Genomic DNA, 21,054 nt, shown 5'->3' on the forward strand with positions numbered 1-21,054 from the left:
TCTGGGCGGCAGAGCAGATTCTGTGCTCGTTCACATGAGCGGCAGCTGCTTCATTACCCCTACCACCGTGATCAAAACTTCTATCGCTCTGCAGCCTTTCCCTCATTGAAATGACTGGAGGAGACGATTTACCGCGCAGCGGTGTGAAAGCTCCTTTAAAATGTTTGTCTCCTATATTGCCTTCATCCGGATGTGTTATTTGAGTTTGTTTACAATTTCTTCATGTATAGCCAATCATGTGACTTTAAATACTATTTTCTGTTAACCCTATTTAGTGAAGTTTAAGAAATGTATTTTACATATTACAAAAAGGAATATACTGCCTGTGTAATGAGGTGAACCACAGATTATTCATGGCAATGATCCTGCTTTTTCTTAGGGCATGCTGGTCCTCCTGTCCATATGCATCGACCGGATGAACCTGTACAACAGTTCTGCCCATTTTGGAGAAGTTGCTGGGGAGGAGGCGGGCGCAGCATGGAAGGACATTCTCAATCTCCTCTATGAACTCTTGGGTAAGCAGGCCTGAGTGATGAATCACATGAAATATCCACATCTTCTGTCAACTGTTGACCCTGGGTAGAAAAGCTGTATTAATCTTCCACAGTGTCTTCACCGAATCCTCCTCCTCTCCTTTACACTGTACACTCTACACTTTTTATCTCGCCTGTTTTCTTCTTCTTCTCCTCCTTCCTTCCTTTTTCCTCCATAAACTCCCTCCACCCTACTCCAGTTTTCCTCTATGCCACATCTGGAGTTCACAGCTGGTGACATTTTTTATGTGACATCCATTTGCAACTATTTGTGACAAGGGAGTGGGGAGAGACGCAAAGACAGAATGCTTCTTGGATTCTTCTTTGATAATCTGCTCAGCCTTCCATTTAGGTCACATCGTTCTCTGAGATCAGTGTCAGCACATTGTGAAGCATTGAGCTGCATATTTGAAGAAATAATTTGTCATTAACAAAAAGCCAGCCATCACAGGTTCTGGCATTATCCTGTCCTCTCGGGGCCTGTGTCGAGTCATGAATGCTAAAGCGCTGACCCTGAAAATGTTTTTATTTAAAAGTTTTTCTTGGGTTTGTTTGTTTTGCTGTCATAGTACCTTTCCCATCAACGGCTTCCCCTCGGCTCACCTTGACTGCCCTTATATTATTCACCTCCCCAGCATGTACTCCCACATGCACACACATTAAACACACAAATACACTCTTCTGAGTACGCTCCAGTCTTGCCCACAGAGAGGTCACCCCCAAGGATGTGAAGGCGGTCTGGCGAAGAGGGTTTTGCATGATGAATTGTGCATGTCCTGACCTCCACTCCTTCCCATAGTAACTCTGCCAGTCTTATATTATTATAAAGGAGCACACCTAGTTAGTTATCTGTCAAGGTGGTCAACTTATCTGTTTAATGATGAGGACGTGGACATCAAATTCCTCCATGGTGTTAAATCATCATTAGGTTTGTTTCTCAAGTAGTACCTTGTACTGTAGTTGACAAGGTACTTACCTCTTTGACATATCATTGTGTATTATAAAGGTTTGTATGAATTGTACACCTGTACATCACTGCAGCAGATGAGACATTTATCCACTGGAGGTCAGTTAAAACAAGATTTTCAGGTGTTAAGTTACTAGTATGCAGTATTATACATTGTGTACAGTAGGTATGCATAATGAATTACAGATATGGGCTTTTAATCCCATAGTAAAAGATTTCAGGAGGCTCTTCAGATGCAAATATAATCAATTTATTCTGTGTGCAAAATGTAAAAAAAAAGGGGCTGTTGATGCTGGATTCATTGTCGATTGTTTCTTTTCATTGAAATTGAAATGGTGTAAGTATTATTATTACTAAAAGCTTAGTCTGTCCTACTTAATTGGTGGCAATTAGTGGTGGCTCTCTATATCACTTATTATAGTATATGCTAATGTAACCATTCTTTGAAGTCTGTAGTCTGTGTAGCCTCAGGTTCTCCTCTCTGTGTTTTAATTATACATTCACATAACTCAGAGTGAACATTGTTGCCCCTTGGCTCTATCCATGTGTTCATATTGAACGATAGCTTTCCTGAAAAGACACAATTAATAGAGATTAGACACCCATCCGTATTCCTTGGGCACAAAGTGCTGTAAAATTGTTTAATGGGCATTATCAGTCTAGTGTCCCTAAATCCTAATGGTGAAAAATGAGACAGTAAAGTAATAAGGAGACTTGTTAATGTCACCACGGTGGCAGAGAAAGGGCACAAGGGACTACACCTCAACTTTTTATAGAACATAGAGCGCCTGACTTCACAGTGGCTTCAAAATCCGTCCCATGTATTTTGGTCAGGTGTGTCAGATTGATTGAATTTTAATATCTACCTCTGGACCGAGGATGTTCACAGGTAAATGGTGAACTTCTTTTCATTATAAGTCATTTCGTCTGTAACATCCACTTAGATACAAGTCAGCTGCTTGGATCTATTTGGTTCACGTCTTTAGTAAACCTTGTTTGTATTTTCATTAAACCTTGTGGAATCTTTATCTTTTGTTCAGCCGCACTGATTCGTGGGAACAGAAACAACTGCACCCAGTTTTCCCGCAAATTGGACTGGTTGGTCAGCAAACTGGAGAGACTGGAATCTTCATCAGGTATTATGGGAAATGCCAAACCCTTATAGCATTTCACAGAAAAGTTACTCTAAGATAAGATGTGGTCTATTTAATATACATTTGCTCTGATAATGACAAATATTTTGTCTGACCTCTCAGGGATCCTGGAAGTCCTCCACTGTATCTTGGTAGAAAGTCCGGAGGCTCTGAACATCATTCAGAGAGGTCACATTAAATCCATCATCTCTCTACTCTACAAGCATGGACGCAACCATAAGGTGGGCAATAATATGACAGCAGTTGCCTCCTGGTTTGAACCCATATACTTTAACTCCATGTATAACTAAGTAGGACTGTTAAACATTGACCCAGTGTGATACTGTCAGTAATAACAAAACAAACAATATAGCCGTGCTAGCAGCCAATGAGGCTGTATCAAGCTCATAACACAGCAGAAAAACAAATCTTTTGAATGGATTAAAATATGGAGACACAACTTTGACCACAATTTTGTGTGTTTTCAAACTTGCGTGAGCTTTCATTAGTCACAGCTGTGCTTTGAGCTGGATGCTAATGTTGGCATTTTAACATGCATTTTAAAGTGCTCATATTATGCTTTTTGGCTTTTTCCCCTTTCCTGTATCATGTTATATATATTTTTTTTGTGCATGTAATAGGTTTACAAAGTGAAAAAGCCCAAAGTCCACCCCAAATGGACTTACTGCGTATGTGTGACTCCCAACAAAGATGGAGTAGAAGTGAGATGCCTCACTTGGTAGCTAAAACAGAGAGCTCAACACACAGGGTGAAAAGAGGAGCTGTAGCAATGTGTAGTACAACAAAAATATGGTGTTTTTTGAAAATGAAGCCATGTAAACCTATTCTGATATAACCTCTAAATACAATTATGAACCTGAAAATGAGCATAATATGACAGCAGAATGATGATATGCTAAGGCTAGCATGTTAAACTAACAAAACAAAAAAAAGAAATAATAATGATGAGTTTTGAGTTTATTACACTTTCAAGTGTACTCTTAGTGGACAAAACCAAATTTGACTGCAAAACCCATAGTAGTGGGCATAACCTTTATCTCAGCCTCCAAATCCTTTCTTCTCCCTCTGCAATGGGTGACAACAGCAAAACTAAACCCAGTACACAGACATATCAGTTTATTAAACCTCAATCACTTTTGAACAAAAGTCAAGCTAACAAGTTAGAACTAGAAAAATGTATTTAAATCTTTGTCATGAGGACTGGTGTCTAACAACATTCTTGTTTGTTGACATTCCTACCATGTGTTTTACATGCTGTGTTCAAATGTCACAGCCACTTAATATTTACCCTGTAAATTGTAACAGGCATGAAAGGGCATCCTTGTAAACAGCAGCTGTCATTTCATGAGTGGCAGGTGGAAGCCTATGGCCGTGTTGACTTGATGGCCCTTTATAGAGTGTGCATATGCCACAAGCATTACAGCTTGCAGAGAATCTGAGTGAACAACTGATAATTTAACTGAAAAGCAAGGTGTGGAATCTCATCTTAGTAAGGTGAGAAGTTGTGCAACATTTAAAAAACAAAGGGGAGCAATAAGAAATGGCTGACATTAAGTGTTATCTCCACTTTTCCTCTCTTGTAGATTCTGGATGTCCTGTGTTCTCTCTGTGTTTGCAACGGGGTGGCAGTGAGAACCAATCAGAATCTGATCTGTGACAACCTGCTTCCAAAGAGGGACCTGCTGCTTCAGACTCGACTGGTCAATGATGTTCAGAGGTTAAAAAAAGAGAAAAAGACTCAATAAGACTTAATAATTGTATTCATCAACTTGTGAATAATGTATGTGAATAAGGCAAACTTTCACTTTAAGTGAGTCATCATCATAACTGGTTAAAATGTAATATACACTACTGGTCAAAAGTTTAGGGTCACTTAGAAATTTCCATTCCACTCTATTATAGACAGAATACCAGCTGAGATCAGTTGCATTGTTTTTTTTAATCAGGGCAGCAGTTCTCAGATTAAATTATGTGCTTACATCATTGCAAAAGGATTCTCCAATGTTTTCTCAGTTAGCATTTTAAAATGATATAAGATTAGTAAACAGAATGGGCCTTTGGAACATTGGATGAATGGTTGCTGATAATGGGCAATGTAGATATTGCATTAAAGATCAGCCGCTTCTTTCTACAACAGTCCCTTTTGCAATTATGTAAACACATAATGTAATCTGAAAACTGCTGCCCTGATTAAAAAAACAATGCAACTGATCTCAGCTGGTATTCTGTCTGTAATGGAGTGGAATGGAAATTTCTAAGTGACCCCAAACTTTTGACCGGTAGTGTATATGTTTGTGCCTTATTGTGTCAAGATATTCTCCCAGCAGCCAGGTGATGTTTTGGATGGGTTGATGGGAGGACATTTTGTGGAAATGTGGCTTTTGGGGTTCAACAGAATGTACTACAGTGATTTTTATTCTGCGATTTAACTACTTTTTGATTATTAAACACGCTTTGCGTCATATAAGCTTCTTCCTCTCTTATCACCTCCAGTATGAGGCCGAACATCTTCTTGGGCGTGGCTGAAGGTTCAGCTCAGTATAAGAAGTGGTATTTTGAGGTGGTGACTGACCAGGTGGACCACTTTGTAACCGGAGAGCCGACCCACCTGAGGGTAGGCTGGGCCAACACTAAAGGCTACGCTCCGTACCCCGGTGGAGGAGAGGGATGGGGTGGCAACGGTGTCGGGGATGACCTCTACTCTTACAGCTTTGATGGACTTCATCTCTGGTCAGGTAGGCATCTTATATAAGACCAGCACCACTGGATCCCAGTGCATTTACTTATAGGCCTTACACACATATTTTTCAAATCCGCTTCTTGCTATAAGCGATAAGGTCCTACGTGAATACACTATTTTCTGCCAAATTTAGAATTGTCCTGATGAAGCAGATCAGCTGAGATTGTGTTAAACTCTTCAGAAATAATGTGGTTTTTTGTGTTTGTTTTTTAAATGTTAAAAAGATTTAAAATCAACTTTTTACCACTCAACTTTAAACCATAAACAAGTAAAGCAGCTATGTTTGAAATTATATTATTACTTTTGACTTGGATCTGTTTTGTCTATTTGATATAATATAAACTGGTAAACATCTTTCCCTGCTAATTTGTGTGAAGTAATTCCAAGGCAGCATGGTGTACAATACAAAAAGAACAAGTCTTGTGGATTTGGAAGGACTTTGTCTCGACAGAACTTACTGTCAATAATGCAGAAACCTGCTGTCGCCTCTCTACCTCTCTGAAGGTTACCCTTTTCATTTTTTCATTCAGGACAAAGTCAGAGCACTGACAGTGATATAAAATTCCACCATAAAACCTCCACCTTAGTAGCCTGGCTCCGCCCTCCTACGTAGTTCCGTTAAATTTTCATTTTCCTTCAGTACTATGTCTGGGTTTGCGGTATATTTTTTCTTTACCGGTCCAATCAGTGAACAGAGGGAGTGGCTGAGAACGATGACGTGAGGTTTGGTAACCTTCGGTGAGTTCCTTTAAAGAATTTCTAATAAGGGAAGAAGTTCCTCTCTCTCGATACTTCCGGCTTCTGAACTAGTTGCAGTTTCACTCTGGTTCCACTATAGGGCGCTCACGGGCCAGTGCAGAATGAATGGTGGTCTATGGAGCTATACCCCTCAAAAGCCACTTTTCTCAGGATATAATTTTTTGTCTAGTAATTTGAATTTTGCATTCAAAAGGGGAGGCAAAGAAAATGCACAATGCGGGGTGTTAGAGTTTTTTAAAGTCGCTTTTTTGTTCTAAAAAGCCTTTAAAATGTCAATGACGTCATACACATCGTACGGCCAGATGCTGCATTACGGCAAGCTCTGAGTCAATTCCTCTTTTCTCTTGAGGCATCAACAACACATCTGACAGGTTAGGGTCTCCCTGTCAATACACGTGCTAGAAAGATGTGTAATGTTTTAAAGACCACGCTGAAATATTCACTCTGACATTCTGGTTCTGCTTCGGATGCCGTCAAGCGGGAACTCTGGTCGTAATCAGTCCTTCACTGACCAATCAGCATTCATTAGCAGAATGCTAGCGTTTTAAGTACTCGTTCATTTAACTTTCAACCTATAATCCATGTTGAACTTGCAAAAACTACAATCAAATCTGAGATTTCTCAACGACAATCAGGCGAAAGAGACACATTTTGCATTGGACCGCGATCTCCCCAGTGGAACTCTGGTGGAACTGCAACCAAATTTGGTACATTGGGGCTAAATAGGGTGTGAAAAAGCTTTCCGTAGACGGGCTTTGGTTCCGTAATGGCGGCGGAGAAAGATGCTAATGAAGCCATTCAGTCCCTTGTGGCAACCCTGCCGAATATCCAGACGTTAAAGCGAGTTTTGTTGGTGGCCATGATGTTGTGGCCCTCCTCCCCACGGGGTTTGGGAAAAGTTTGATTTTCCAGCTCGCTCCGTTAGTGGTGAAGGAGTTGGCTAAGGCGAACACTAGCGATGCTAAGCCGATGTCACGACCAAACATTAGCGATTGGTTATGGCAGATCCAGAGTGGCTCTGGACAGATCCAATAGTTTTAAACTTCAACAGAGTACCCGCCTTCAAGGAAGTTAACACTTGTCAATGGAGAGTGGCCAGACTCTCTGTACAAATGAAATGTACGAGAGTCTGGTAGGACCCGGCTACCACCTTAGACCTTCCCTAATGAATTTAATACACATACCTAACATCTTCAAGTTGCAAACACACTGCAAAAGTGAAGGCTAGCTAATTGCAGATATGCAGGTATGACTCGTCAGTAGTTTGAATTCGTATAGCTAACTGTCGACTTGATGCTTAGAGGCTATAAGTCCTTGAATGCCCCCCTCTTCTCTGCTCTCATCCTAAAACACCTATTTCACCTCCAAATCTACCCATCACCTCCTCTCATCCATTTTATGTCATCCCTTAAAAAGCACTCATCACACATCTCTCCACCTCTCTGCTCCCCTCTCTCCTGCTCGCCCATCATCCTGACCTACATTCGCAATGACTTTGTTGCTGTAACAGCCATCCATCCTCCCTCTCTGTCTCCGCCCGATGTTGTCTAGGCCGAGTCCCAAGGGCCGTGGCCTCCATTAACCAGCACCTGCTGAACTCAGACGATGTGGTCAGCTGCTGTCTAGATTTGGGCGCTCCCAGTATGTCCTTCAGGATCAACGGGCAGCCTGTCCAGGGCATGTTCGAGGACTTCAACACCGATGGATTATTCTTCCCCGTCGTCAGCTTCTCTGCCGGTGTCAAGTGAGGCTCCACATTTATAATTGGGAAATGAAACGACGATGCAATCCCAATAGAATGGCTTGTTTTTATTCTTTGCAACGCTGTTTTTATAATTGAGATGCAATTACAGTACAGCTTGTCAGCCTATGACCACTTTAAATATAAGTTAATTATGTAGTTTTAAATGTAAAATTTACTCAATTGGCCTCCTGTCTGGTCGGCAACAATGAACCGTACAAAGAAAACTGATGTCTTTCCTTAAAAGCCACAATCTTCCTAAAACTTTAATTATATTGACACTAGGTACAAAATGCATTTGTGGCAGAAAGATTTATGAGAAGATGGTTAAATTACAGCCCTGGTATTAAGTAAAGCCAGAGATGTGGAGTGCTGTTTACTGAATTGTAATTCAGTAGAAAACTGTAGGTTTCGAAATTCATTGAAAGTAAAAAGAAACTCTTAAAATATCTATGGTGAAGTTTAGAGTCAGAATATTATTACGTAACATCCTTCAATTTTATATATCTTCTCATTTAAGGGCCCGTTTCCTGTTGGGTGGACGCCACGGAGATTTTAAGTTCCTGCCACCCGCTGGTTACTCTCCATGCTACGAGGCGCTGTTGCCCAAAGAGAAGATGCATGTAGAGCCTGTGAAGGAGTACAAGAGGGACCATGATGGGGTCCGTGACCTGCTGGGAACCACCAAGTTCCTCTCTCAGGCCTCCTTCATCCCCACTCCTGTTGACACCAGCCAGGTGAGGATATCACCATTAAGGGAAATATTACTTTTACTACATCAGTAAATTCAAGATACAGCAAAATAATGAGTTAATATTATGTATGTGTATTTTAAAAATGAGAAGTGATAAAATAAACTAGAGATTATTTTAGGTATGAAGGCTTGCTCTATTCACTTGTACACTACATTTTCAAAATACTGTAACATCTATTTTGGTTACATTTTTGTGACTATGACAGCACATTGATTTGTGGTTATTATTTAGATAATAGAGATAACATTCTTACTTGTTACTGAAATGCTTTCAGTGTTGAAATTTTGAAGAAAATCCACTTCCTGAATTGAGCTTGAACTCAAAAACAGTTGAAATAGTTACCAACTGCTGCCAACATTGCTGATTATTTCCACACTATTGGTGGTCTGCTGTTCCTTTTTGTGCGAGGATTGTTTGAAAATAAAATAAATCTAATGCGTTTTTGAAGCCTTGGGGGGTTTCAGGAATCTCTCCAATTAGATTAATTCAGTTTGTGTTACACACCAGTTATATATTATTAAGTTCTACAGTGGCCCTAAAGCACAAATGCAGACCTAATACCTCGGTGTAACAAAGCCAAAATAAAGGGAAAGTTGCTACAATCCACAGAATTCTAATACTTGTAAGGTCAGGAAGAATTTATTTGTTGGCCAATTGGCATCTTTTTATCACCCAACTGTACCATCTGTTCGCCTTCTCTCTCTGCAGATTGTTCTTCCCCCTCACCTGGACAACGTCCGGGACAAGCTGGCAGAAAACATCCACGAACTGTGGGGGATGAACAAGATTGAACTGGGCTGGACCTATGGCAAGGTAAAGCTGCTATCCATCATCATTCAACACACAAAAACACCCTGGGTATATTTGGAAAAGGGTGGCTGACAAAGGTCAAATGAGCCCTCTCCAGTAAAATGCATGTTAATGGCTCATTAACTCTAATGTCTATGTCCTTTTGAAGTACATGGCAGCAGTTTGGGGTTGACTGCTGCTTTGATTTACTGATATTGGCCTGTTAGTAAACAGCTACAGAATAAAATAGAAGAAAATATTAAATCCTTACTAAAAGTAAACAGAATGAACGATATGTTCTCAAGTATATAGAGCTAAGAGTTTAGTTTTGCTGACAATTAAAAACATCAAATCTTTGGAGAATTGACATGCCTTCAGGGCAGGTGAAGAATGAAAGGAAAAAAAAGCATGTAAAGAAATTGCTTTGCCTGTAGCTATCTTTTCACAGCAAACGCGCGTGTGGAAAGCGGTCTCACAACAGCTGAAATGTTGTGTTGCGCACGAACGTAGTGTTTAAACTTTTGAAATAAGATTTTCCAGTTTGAGCTCTTGAGATCTACGGGACATATTTATTAGCTGCGTGTTATGTACACACTGTGTATTGTATTAAGAGGGTACCTCTAGTAACTGTTACACTGAAGAAGTTACATTGTAACAAACTCAATCACTTCAAGCATCTTCAAACTTTCTTAATTAATGCTTTTGTTCCTGGAAAAAGCCTGGTCCCAAATAGCTAGCTGTTAGCAAATGACACGTATACTCTAGCATGGCAGGTGTATTGCTCAGGACCCAAGGAAGCACATTTTTTGGGTTGAAGTTGTTGAGAGGTTCTCAAGAAAGCTACAAGCAGCAATACTGGAGGCCGAGCAATGAACAGACACGTTTTCAACGGACACGGCACTAGTGTTCAAACAAAATATAAGAGACCTCTGGTATGGTCCTTTTTTAAGGCTGGAATATCAATTTGAAGACACGAAAAATTACCATAAAGGGTATTGGTGACAGATCTACTTAGTATATTCTGGTTGGTTAGAAGTAATTATTTTATTAGGTCAGAAACTGTTAATTTTCAGTTGGATGTGCAGACATGTAGTTGTAGGAAGTGGTTAACTGCAGTGAAGCCTTTTATAACATTGAGATTTCAACCCTTCGTGCCTTCACAGTTAGTCTCTCTCTCTCCCATCATTAAACTGTCAGTCACTCTTCCTGCTCATTGCAGACGAAAGTCTGTTAGAAGTCTAAACGCACACGCTGCCTCTTTTGTACTGTAGTGGTTATCACAGAATCATTTCCCACTGAGGCCGTCGCCACAGTGGCCGTTTAACAAACTTAATGAGTGTCTTACCTTCCGAGTGTATGAAATCAACATGAATTAAGACTGGGAGAAAGCTCCACTAAGGGGGGAAACTTAGGTCTTACAGTTTATTAAGGACAACAGTTAGGTCCAAACAGCTGCTTGCTATTTAATATGCTGTAAGAAACCTCTGAGTTCAAAGTGACATTGCACTTCAAGACAGAAGCCTCTCTCTTTAGACAAGCAGCAGATACTTGGCAAGTAGGATAATAATAAAGTTGGATACGGCTTCATTGTTTTTGTATCAGAGTGCTTGGCCTTATTGTGTATAGCTTATACATTTTGCGCACCTCAGTTCTATTCAACCTTGGAATAACACAAGATTATCAGACAAAGAGTCACTGAGAGTCTGTGCGCAGCAGAACATTTCTCTTTCTGACTGGATCACAGACAGCTGTGGCTCTTGCCAGTGTGACTTGTGTCTTTTCTGAGCTGATTAAGGCTTGTATCTGCTTTATTTAAAAAAATTAAAAAAAAAACACCTGAGGCTAGAATTAGTCTATGTGGAAAACAAACAAAAATGCATCCGCCAATGTCCACTGCAGACTGCTTGGCTGCAGTCCAGTTTTTTTTTATTTTCTGAACACTGAGCCACGCTTAATCATATTTTCCTTTTGGGGTGTTTTCGCAGTTATGGATGGACAGGTTTGTTGTGAATTCCTCATGTGACACCAACTGCTTTCTCCTCAGGTTCGTGATGACAACAAGAGGCAGCACCCTTGCCTTGTGGATTTCAGCAAGCTGCCTGAAACTGAAAGGAACTACAACGTGCAGATGTCTAGTGAAACACTTAAGTAAGGCTGGGCAGATCGCTAAATAATCCAGTTACCTATTTATGGAAATGCTCCTTGCTGAAATGCTGCACGGGAGCAGATTGAGGCTCATTAAAGCAGTGCTTGTAATGACTTGCATCTCCTGAGTGAATTCCAGTACTGATTTGTAAGAAATCTTGGGTCCAAAGCTTATTTGAGCCAACTACTGAGTCATCTCACTGTAAAAACATTTGCTCAATAAGCCATGTATCCACACAGACATATCCAGCTACTATTCACAATGTAATTATCGTTTGACTAAGATTTATCAATGGCTAATGAGCTGTGTTAAAAATGTAGCAGTTTCTCAATAGATTCTGCTGGTGTAAGGTTGAAACAAAGTGTAATGTGTCTTGAGTATTGATATCAGTTATGGTCTTTATCTCTCTTTCTCCTTTAAATATCTCTTTTATCCTCAGGACCCTGTTGGCTCTTGGATGCCATGTTTCCCAGGTCTATGTTAACGCTGAGGACGATCTGAAGAAAATAAAACTTCCCAAAGAGTAAGTTTGCAGTTGTTTTTCTTATGACAGCCCCTTGAATATCAAGAAACAAATAGGATGCATTTTTCTGTATGCTACATGATGTCAACCGGTTAAAGTCTAGATGTTATGGAATATCCCTGTAGCAATATGATTGTCAGATTTACTGTTGTTGATAATAGTAGTACATTTTGGAAGAAAGAGTCATGAATACACTCATTCTATAATTGTGGATTGAGTTTATTAAGGTAAGAAAGGCATCATTGCTTACTTTGATTGTAGTATTCCCAATCTGAACGACACCATTAATTAAATTTACATTTCACGTACTTTTTAGAGCTTTTTGTTGAATTATCTCATTAGGGGGGTCCTTTGAAAACGGTAACAAATCTTTTTGTTACTATTGTCAAGAAACACGTGTCTGAAACACATGAAGACACTGTAGCATTTTTGTTATTTACTTTGTAATGGTTGTATTTATTTAGAAAGTTATTTTGATATGGTATTCCCTTGCCTTTTGTTCAAGCTGTAATGTGTGATTGTTGTACGTTGGCTTTGTTACTAGATTATAAAAAGGTTGAGTGTTTTGGGAAACAGGAACATGGTTTTCATAAAATGCTAAAGTGTTTACTGTTGTAATGTTTCTTTTGCAGCTACATGATGTCTAATGGTTATAAGCCTGCGCCACTGGACCTCTCTGACGTGAAACTGACAGCAGGTCAGGAGGTTCTAGTTGATAAACTGGCCGAGAATGCACACAACGTGTGGGCCAAAGACAGAATTAAACAAGGATGGACCTATGGCATCCAGCAGGTAAAAGTCATTATTCCTTTCATTTAAAAATGTATAGCTAGTATGGTCTTTAAATTAGAGTATAGTTATTAATAAATTAGTTATTTTATTGGAGATTTTTGCTGAAACAGTATTTGTATTATATGCTTGTCTTTATCCTACTTGCATGTTTCCTCTATTGTATAAGCATGTTTTAGCATGTTTTTTCTTCTTTTCGTGTCAGGATTTGAAGAGCAGGCGTAATCCTCGCCTGGTGCCATACGCTTTACTAGACGAGCGCACAAAGAAATCTAACAGAGACAGTCTGAGAGAGGCCATCAGGACCATGGTTGGATATGGATATGACATCGACCCCCCAGACCAGGAGGGTAAGAACATGTTACTACTGACACAGTTGATGCCACACAAATCCCTTATAAATCCTGGTTTAATGTTTTTGGCCAAGTTAAAATTTTCCAGGGCCAGCTACAATTTAGGCTGACTGACTGTTGTAGGGTCAATGAAACCTGTATACAATAATGTCACTAGTTTAGAATACACAGTATAATCATGTGCAAGCATGGCTGTATTCTAGTTAACATTTTAGAATTAGGGATTTGCATAAAAAGTCCAATCCTATATACATGGAACAGGAATATAGTATTCACAATGGGATATATTGGCTAATTATATTTTTTATTAAAACAGCTATGGAAACTGTTGTGAACCAGTATTACAGAGATATTTTGACCTAAATTCACATGTGCAGCCATCAGCTATGGGCAGCTGTAGTACTACATGTTGTCAAGTTTCATTTGGCATTTTAACACTACAGTTTTCAAAATTGTTACTTGCCAGTTTGTTGAAATCTATTCAACATCAGGATTGACTTTGTTGGGATACTGTATGCACTAATTATTATAGTATTATACTGAGTGCACTACATATTTTCATATTTAGTGGTATGGCCAATAACTTTGATCAGTTGAGCTCTAACTGTAAACATTGATACAGATGCTAAAAATGCTGCCTAAAATTAGCTACATATCATTTGTGTCAGTCGTTATTTAACTAACCTATAAAGTCAAAGCATCCATTTTTTCCCTCATCCCAAGCCCCCCATACGATGGAAGATGAGAACGTTGAGAACATCCGCTTCTTCCGTGTGGAGCAGACATATGCAGTGAAGACGGGAAAGTGGTACTTTGAGTTTGAGGCCCTGAGCGGAGGCGATATGAGGGTTGGCTGGGCCAGACCAGGCTGCAGGCCCGATGTCGAACTGGGAACGGATGACCAGGCCTTCGTCTTCGATGGATACAGGGTAAACCAGCTCTGTTAGGACATATTGTACCATTTTACTTCAGCAGCAGCCATCATTCTTCCATCCTTGCTGTATTACGGCTGTACCAGTAATAGAAGGGAAGATGACTGGCCTGGCAACACGTTATTTTAAATATTTTGAGTTTTAAAGGACACGATTACAATTGTGATTTACTTTGAAATTCTGTGGATGTTCAATACTGATTATGAATCAGTATGATATGAGATACATTTTAGATCTCAGTGGAGGAAATAAATAGTTTAGTATAAAGATATACATTGTTAATGACCAATTCTTTGGTTCTTAATAGAATTTATCTCTGTAATAGAGCTGTCAAGATATTACCATTGATTGATTCCACGATATTGTGGCGCCTTGTACAGTAGGCTTTGATCATAACCTTTCATTAGCAAGACCGTATAATATATGTTGCACAAACTTCAAGCTTTGTCTTTTTTCTTAAGGGTCGACGTATGCACGCAGGCAGCCGCTACTTTGGACAAACTTGGAAAAAGGGTGACGTGGTTGGTTGTATGATTAACATGGAGGACAAATCCATGATTTTCACCCTAAATGGAGAGCTCCTGATCACCAGCAAGGGCTCTGAGCTTTGCTTCACTGACTTTGAGACAGAGGACGGTGAGGGCTCCATAATCCAGTGAATTTATTGCCAATTCATTTATTTAGTCTGTGTTTCATCCACAAGTTCCCCAGAGGTAGGACTGGGGTTGTCTGACATTTTGCATGAGGCAAAACCAAAGAAACTGTACAAAATGCTAATGATGTTGCAATTTAATGAAGTCCATTGTGGCAATGGCCCATTACTCTGTAAATGAACCATGCTTTAGGACAAGACCGAGAGAGTCACATTGGAATAAAGTTAAGTGATTTAAATTATTGTTTTAGTTGATGGAGTAATGAATTCTGCTTTATAGACAGTTAACATACATGATACTGAGTTTTTCCAACGCCCAGTAAAGGTACACATTTGTAAAATAGTGTGTGCTAAAAATTAGTTTAATCATTTTTTATTAGTAAATAAAAAAAAAAAATCCTTTTTGTATGTCCCAAGATTATTTTTTTGCCAGGGTTATAAAGTCACCAGACTAATTAAAGGGCCCATATTGCAAAAAGTGAGATTTTCATGTCTTTTTTATTATAAAGCAAGTCGAGGTGAGTTCTGTCTTTAGAAACTGTGCCTTCAAACAAGCCATCAGGACTTATGTATGGTCGTGATGTCACAATTATACTATATATAGGTAGAAAGTGTTTGAATAATGTGTTTTTTGAACGTTAAAACATTTAAATGTTTTCTAGTAGAAACCCAAACTACAAGTATGAGCCTGAAAATGAGCATGATATGGGACCTTTATTAAATGTATTTCTTGAGGGCAGAGAGACCGATTACATCGTTAGTGGTAGGAAAACATCTGAGTTAGTTTTTAATTAAATGTGCAAAGAAAGGGAAGGAAACACTTCACATTGCAATAAGGGATGGCGTGACTGGATGATATATTTGCTGTTTAGAATAGACCAATATTGGCCTGGCAAACACACCAATGTCCCTTAACTCTCCTCCAGGTTTCATCCCCGTGTGCAGTCTGGGTGTGACTGAGATTGGACATATAAACCTGGGCAAGGACGCCAGCACTTTCAAGTACTACACCATGTGTGGTCTCCAGGAAGGGTTTGAGCCCTTCGGTGTCAACATGAACAGAGAGATCACCATGTGGTTCAGCAAGCGCCTTCCCACCTTTGTCAACATACCCCAAGACCACATGCATATCGAGGTGAAGAAGCTTTTTCATTATCATTATTGTGGCTGTTGGTATTGTCCCGTTATGTTTATGGCAACAAGGATTCTCATTCGGATAGTTTAGGTAGATACTGGTAACCTGCAGCTTTTGTAGCCAGTAACAACGAGTTTGGCCAGTTTGTAGCGTGCTGTATGCATACAAACATAGCTATGATGAACAGGGCTGCTATAGATCATGAACGTATTGATAATGTTTATCGGTCTCCTTCTTTGGTCTTTGATTCCCTCTCCCTGACTCTTACTCCTCAGGTGACGAGGATCGACGGAACGGTAGACAGCCCTCCCTGCCTCAAGGTCACCCACAAGACTTTTGGCACGCAGAACAGCAACAGTGACATGGTCTACTGTAGGCTGAGCATGCCTGTGGAGTTCTACTCGGCAGACAAGTTACTGGACGAATCACTGAAGCTCAGGTCAGACATCAGCGGTACACTGGAACAGCAGTGGAATTGTTTAACTGTTGCCTGTCTGACTAGTAGCAATGTCAGATTAATCGATTTAATCATTTAGTCTCAGTCTGAGCTTATTTGCTCTGCTTGGCAACTGCAATAAAAGTAAGAAAATGAAAGTGTTTTTTTCCCAGATCACTTTGATGCTCTTAAAACATTATGTATGTATTTCTGTCTCTGCAGCCATCCTCCAAAAGAAGATGGAACTGTTGACTATGGAAGCATCACAACTGTAAATCAACCCAAATTTTCAAAGATAAAAATCTGAAAAATATTGTTGTGGATGACTGCTCTCTGTTCCTTATGCGTAACATATTGTGCTCTGTGTTTTTTATGGCAGTACTACCACTCAGTGAGAGTGTTTGCTGGACAGGACCCTGCGTCAGTGTGGGTGGGTTGGGTCACACCAGACTATCATTACTATAGCAAAAACTTCAGCCTCGCCAAGACACGAACAGTCACCGTCACCCTGGGAGACGAGAGGGGCCGGGTCCATGAGAGGCAAGCTCCCTACTTTTTCTATATATCTGGAGTTTATAGGATATTATGACAGAGATGTATAATGTAGACAGGGAGAGTCAGCATAGGTACTGGGTTCTCGGAAATCAGGGAGTATCTGGGAATAGCAAAAATAAAGGCAGAAGTATTTTGGAAATTAACTCCTGCGGTACCATGTAATTCCATAGACCCTGTCCAATTAGCAAATTAATTTAAATGAACAATGGTAACATTTGAATACTGTTTCACAAGTTAGTTTTGGTTCATTTGGTCTTTGATGAGCAACGGTTGTTGAACGGTTGTCCTCAACTTTTTTTAGACTTACTTAAAAACAATCATTCTCTGAACACACTTTTAAATTACTCGTACCATAAATGATTTGCAGTAAAAGCATCTACGAACAAATGTCCATGACTTTTTTTTCCCATTATGGTGCTTGATGCTAAGATAGCAAAGATGCAGGTGACCTGGCAGCATTATACTACAAAAACAAATCAACACAATATCTTTATCATCATCATCATCATCATCATTAAAATGGTTCCCAGTCAACCTTATATAAATTAAAAACATTTTAACCAGTGTGTAAACTAAGACTTCTAGATTACCCATAAGCCCATATTGGAATGGCACTGCATCTCAGAACCAAAGACGTATTGACTTATCTTTTATCATCCTTTTTTCATCCTCCTTCAGTATTCAGGGGAGTAAATGGGGAAGAGAGCTTCTGTGTGTAACAGAATGAATATGAGCGAGGCAAGAGTCACAAGTCAACACAGATCAATGAATGTGACACATAATGAAAATGTATTGTGCACAAGGTAGTTGTTTTTCAATGGTCTTTGTTGTTCTGTGGTTGTTCATGTTTACATGGATTTATGCATGCCAAGCTCATGTTCTGCTGGTGTTGCTGCAGTGTCCAGAGGAGTAACTGCTACATGGTGTGTGGAGCGGATGCAGTCGGCCCGTCTTCCTCCAGCAACTCTGACCTGGAGATCGGCTGTCTGATCGACCTGGCCACTGGCCTGGTGTCTTTCACTGCCAACGGCAAGGAGCTGTCTGCAACATATCAGGTAAATAAGGATAATAGCCCAGTTAGTGGGTTGTGGAGCATTAACGCACAAGAACACTCTGCCTCATAAACTTGAGTATGTGCAGTCATTATTTCTCTCTCTTGTGGTAAACATACAGTATTTCTCCTCTGTATTCCTAAGAGTCGGCATATAGTTTTTTTATTGTCTAATCCATCTGGAGAAAAGGAGTCAAGTGTTTTTGAAATCTTTGGGAGGATGGCGCTAAGACAGGTTTGTATTGCCAGCACGCACTCAGAATACCTTCCCTTCTATCTTTCCTTCAGATAACAAACTAATTTGCACTGCTGTAAATTAGACCTGCAGAAAGGCAGTTAGGAAATTACACAGTCAAATTCTCATCTGTTTTCAATACCAGTCTTAACAAAGACAGACATCTGCTTGGTAATCCTTATCTTGCCTTGTTGATCATAGGCTTTAAAACGCATATTATTGAATACCTGACTAGACCACAAAATGATGCCTTGGGAAGCTTCTATCACCCGAGTTATGTTCTCCTCCTTGTGCCTATTATTTTCTCCCTGTTTAGTCGTGAATCATCTTCTTTTTTTTTTAGAGGAGGGATTCTTCTGAGGGATTCAAGAGGCTTTTGACTTGATGATAAGCTTCTTGTCCTGTTATGGCTTCAGTTGTTTTTTCTTTCTCTTTGTATTCATCTTTTGTCTCGGATGGCTGTCATCAGTACACCAACTGATATTGAGCTTGAATTTAAAACACCAGCTAATCCATGGGCCTTAGAGGTTAAAATCCTTCTGACATTTGTTGAATTTGCCACCAGAACTGACACTTCTCTAGAAAGAGCAGAATGCTGATCATCAGATCTGCATCGAGCTGAAATAAGAACTTAGATTCCACTAAGGGGTTAGTTTAGGGCAGACCTGCCTTTTCTTTCAGTTTGGTGCATGATTAAATCCTATGAATCTGAATGATTAAATCTATGGTGTTGATGACTGAGCTTTGTTTTGTTTGTTTTGTTTCAGGTGGAGCCAAATACCAAGCTGTTCCCAGCTGTGTTTGTCCTCCCCACCAGTGCAAACCTTTTCCAGTTTGAATTTGTGAAGATCAAGGTTTGTCTCTTTTCAAATCTAACAATATGCAGTGCTTGGACACGATATGGAGTGTATCAGTGAATGTTGGTATTGCCAGAACAAATGTTATATTGTGTGTATAAAAGTTTAAAATATGTTTAATCTTCCTCATTTACTAGTACTATAGTACACCTAACCTCAATTACAGTAGAGGTGTACGAAAAAATTGATACACTTGAGTATCGCGATATTTTATTTTGCAATACTGTATCAATTTTTTTTTTATTAAACGTTCAAAAATATTTGTGTATTCGTGTGTTTAAACCCCCTACTGCTAGATGGCTATGCTGAAACACCACTAGTGTTTTTGCCTAACGGTGCCTAGCAGTGCCTGACTTTTTGCTAGAAGCTAACAATGTAGCTATGGCTGAACTTTAGCATATAAACATTAGCTCACTAAGAACCTGTGAACCACAATCCCAAACTGGCAGTTTGATTTTCTGTGTACTGAATTGTTCACCTAAAGTAAACTTCTTTGACTTTTATGTACATCATGTCTTTTTTTAAAAATCAGTTTTTCTAAAATTATACTTTAAAAATATATTGCAATATATCGCCTTACGCACAGTATCGAAATATATTGAATCGTGACCCATGTATCGTGATACGTATCATATTGCCAGATTCTTGCTAATACACAGCCCTAAATTACAGTAATGAATATATCACCATGATTATACAGTATGAAGAACAATTTTGCATGGATCTTCTTTAATGTTTGATGTCCTATCCTCCAAATAATTGCAAACTGGTAAACAGACCCAAGTTGTAACTGTAATATTGTGACCAATATTGGACATTTTTGCAGCCATTAAGTATTTAGCTCTATCAGCACTTCAAGTAGTAGCAGTTAGAACTAAACTATGATAAAGAAATACACACACATATATATATATATATATATATATATATATATATATATGTATATGTATGTATGTATGTATGTATGTATGTATGTATGTATATATATATGTATGTATGTATGTATGTATATATGTATGTATATATATATATATATATATATATATGTATGTATGTATGTATGTATATATATATATGTGTATATATATATACACACACACACACACTATTTGGTATGATGTCAGGATAAAAATTCTAGATGAAATATTAATTAAGTTACTGTAACTGTAATATTGTGACCAATATTGGACATTTTTGCAGTCATTAAGTATTTAGCTCTATCAGAACTTCAAGTAGTAGCAGTTAGAACTAAACTATGATAAAGAAATACACATATATATATATACACACACACACTATTTGGTATGATGTCAGGATAAAAATTCTAGATGAAATATTAATTGAGTTTGCTCAAGGATCCCTCAGGGTCTCCACCGAACCTCCACGGAAGTGTTTTTAAAATCAAAATATTTATTCCAGGTTGTGTGATAAATTATTAAAACCAAAACCACTTCCATTAGTTAAGAATGTTTTCCTTTTTGAATATTATCTTTCATATTATCTGCCTCTGCTCCCAGGATGCGATGCCGCTCTCGTCTGCCATATTTAAGAGTGAGCACAGGAACCCAGTGCCGCAGTGCCCGCCACGTCTGGATGTGCAGACCATCGTGTCCGTGCTGTGGAGCCGGATGCCAAACACCTTCCTCAACGTGGAGACTGCTCGGGTCAGCGAGAGGCACGGCTGGGTGGTCCAGTGTCTGGAACCGCTTCAGATGATAGCCGTACATATACCTGAGGAGAATAGGTGTGCAACAAGGATGTGATGCAGGCTTAGAACATATACTGTAAACACCTTTACCTGCTGTGCATGACTGGTCCAGTCCTACAGTACAATGTTATGTTCAATTAAATTTTATTTATAGTATCAAATCATAACAAGAGTTATCTCAAGACACTTTACAGATAGAGTAGGTCTAGACCACACTCTATAATTTACAAAGACCCAATAGTTC

The 21,054-nt window shown here is 39.3% G+C and overlaps 1 protein-coding gene across 6 annotated transcripts in view; it reads left to right on the forward strand.

Moving 5' to 3' along the window:
• ryr3 (ryanodine receptor 3) overlaps positions 1-21,054 on the forward strand; it is a 134,257-nt gene that overhangs the window by 40,875 nt on the left and 72,328 nt on the right. For all 6 annotated transcript variants that reach the window (XM_035995490.1, XM_035995491.1, XM_031322229.2 and 3 more), the window contains 21 exons: positions 380-515; positions 2,541-2,636; positions 2,757-2,875; positions 4,238-4,371; positions 5,148-5,389; positions 7,705-7,897; positions 8,415-8,631; positions 9,358-9,462; positions 11,483-11,586; positions 12,024-12,107; positions 12,740-12,899; positions 13,102-13,246; positions 13,973-14,178; positions 14,643-14,817; positions 15,760-15,968; positions 16,244-16,407; positions 16,627-16,675; positions 16,784-16,944; positions 17,858-18,014; positions 19,013-19,099; positions 20,620-20,846. In XM_035995490.1, coding sequence (XP_035851383.1) covers positions 380-515; positions 2,541-2,636; positions 2,757-2,875; positions 4,238-4,371; positions 5,148-5,389; positions 7,705-7,897; positions 8,415-8,631; positions 9,358-9,462; positions 11,483-11,586; positions 12,024-12,107; positions 12,740-12,899; positions 13,102-13,246; positions 13,973-14,178; positions 14,643-14,817; positions 15,760-15,968; positions 16,244-16,407; positions 16,627-16,675; positions 16,784-16,944; positions 17,858-18,014; positions 19,013-19,099; positions 20,620-20,846 — 3,170 coding nt within the window. The remainder of the gene's footprint in view (positions 1-379; positions 516-2,540; positions 2,637-2,756; positions 2,876-4,237; positions 4,372-5,147; positions 5,390-7,704; positions 7,898-8,414; positions 8,632-9,357; positions 9,463-11,482; positions 11,587-12,023; positions 12,108-12,739; positions 12,900-13,101; positions 13,247-13,972; positions 14,179-14,642; positions 14,818-15,759; positions 15,969-16,243; positions 16,408-16,626; positions 16,676-16,783; positions 16,945-17,857; positions 18,015-19,012; positions 19,100-20,619; positions 20,847-21,054) is intronic.

This window comes from Sander lucioperca, chromosome 19 (assembly GCF_008315115.2).
Source record: "Sander lucioperca isolate FBNREF2018 chromosome 19, SLUC_FBN_1.2, whole genome shotgun sequence".
NCBI classification, from domain to species: domain Eukaryota; kingdom Metazoa; phylum Chordata; class Actinopteri; order Perciformes; family Percidae; genus Sander; species Sander lucioperca.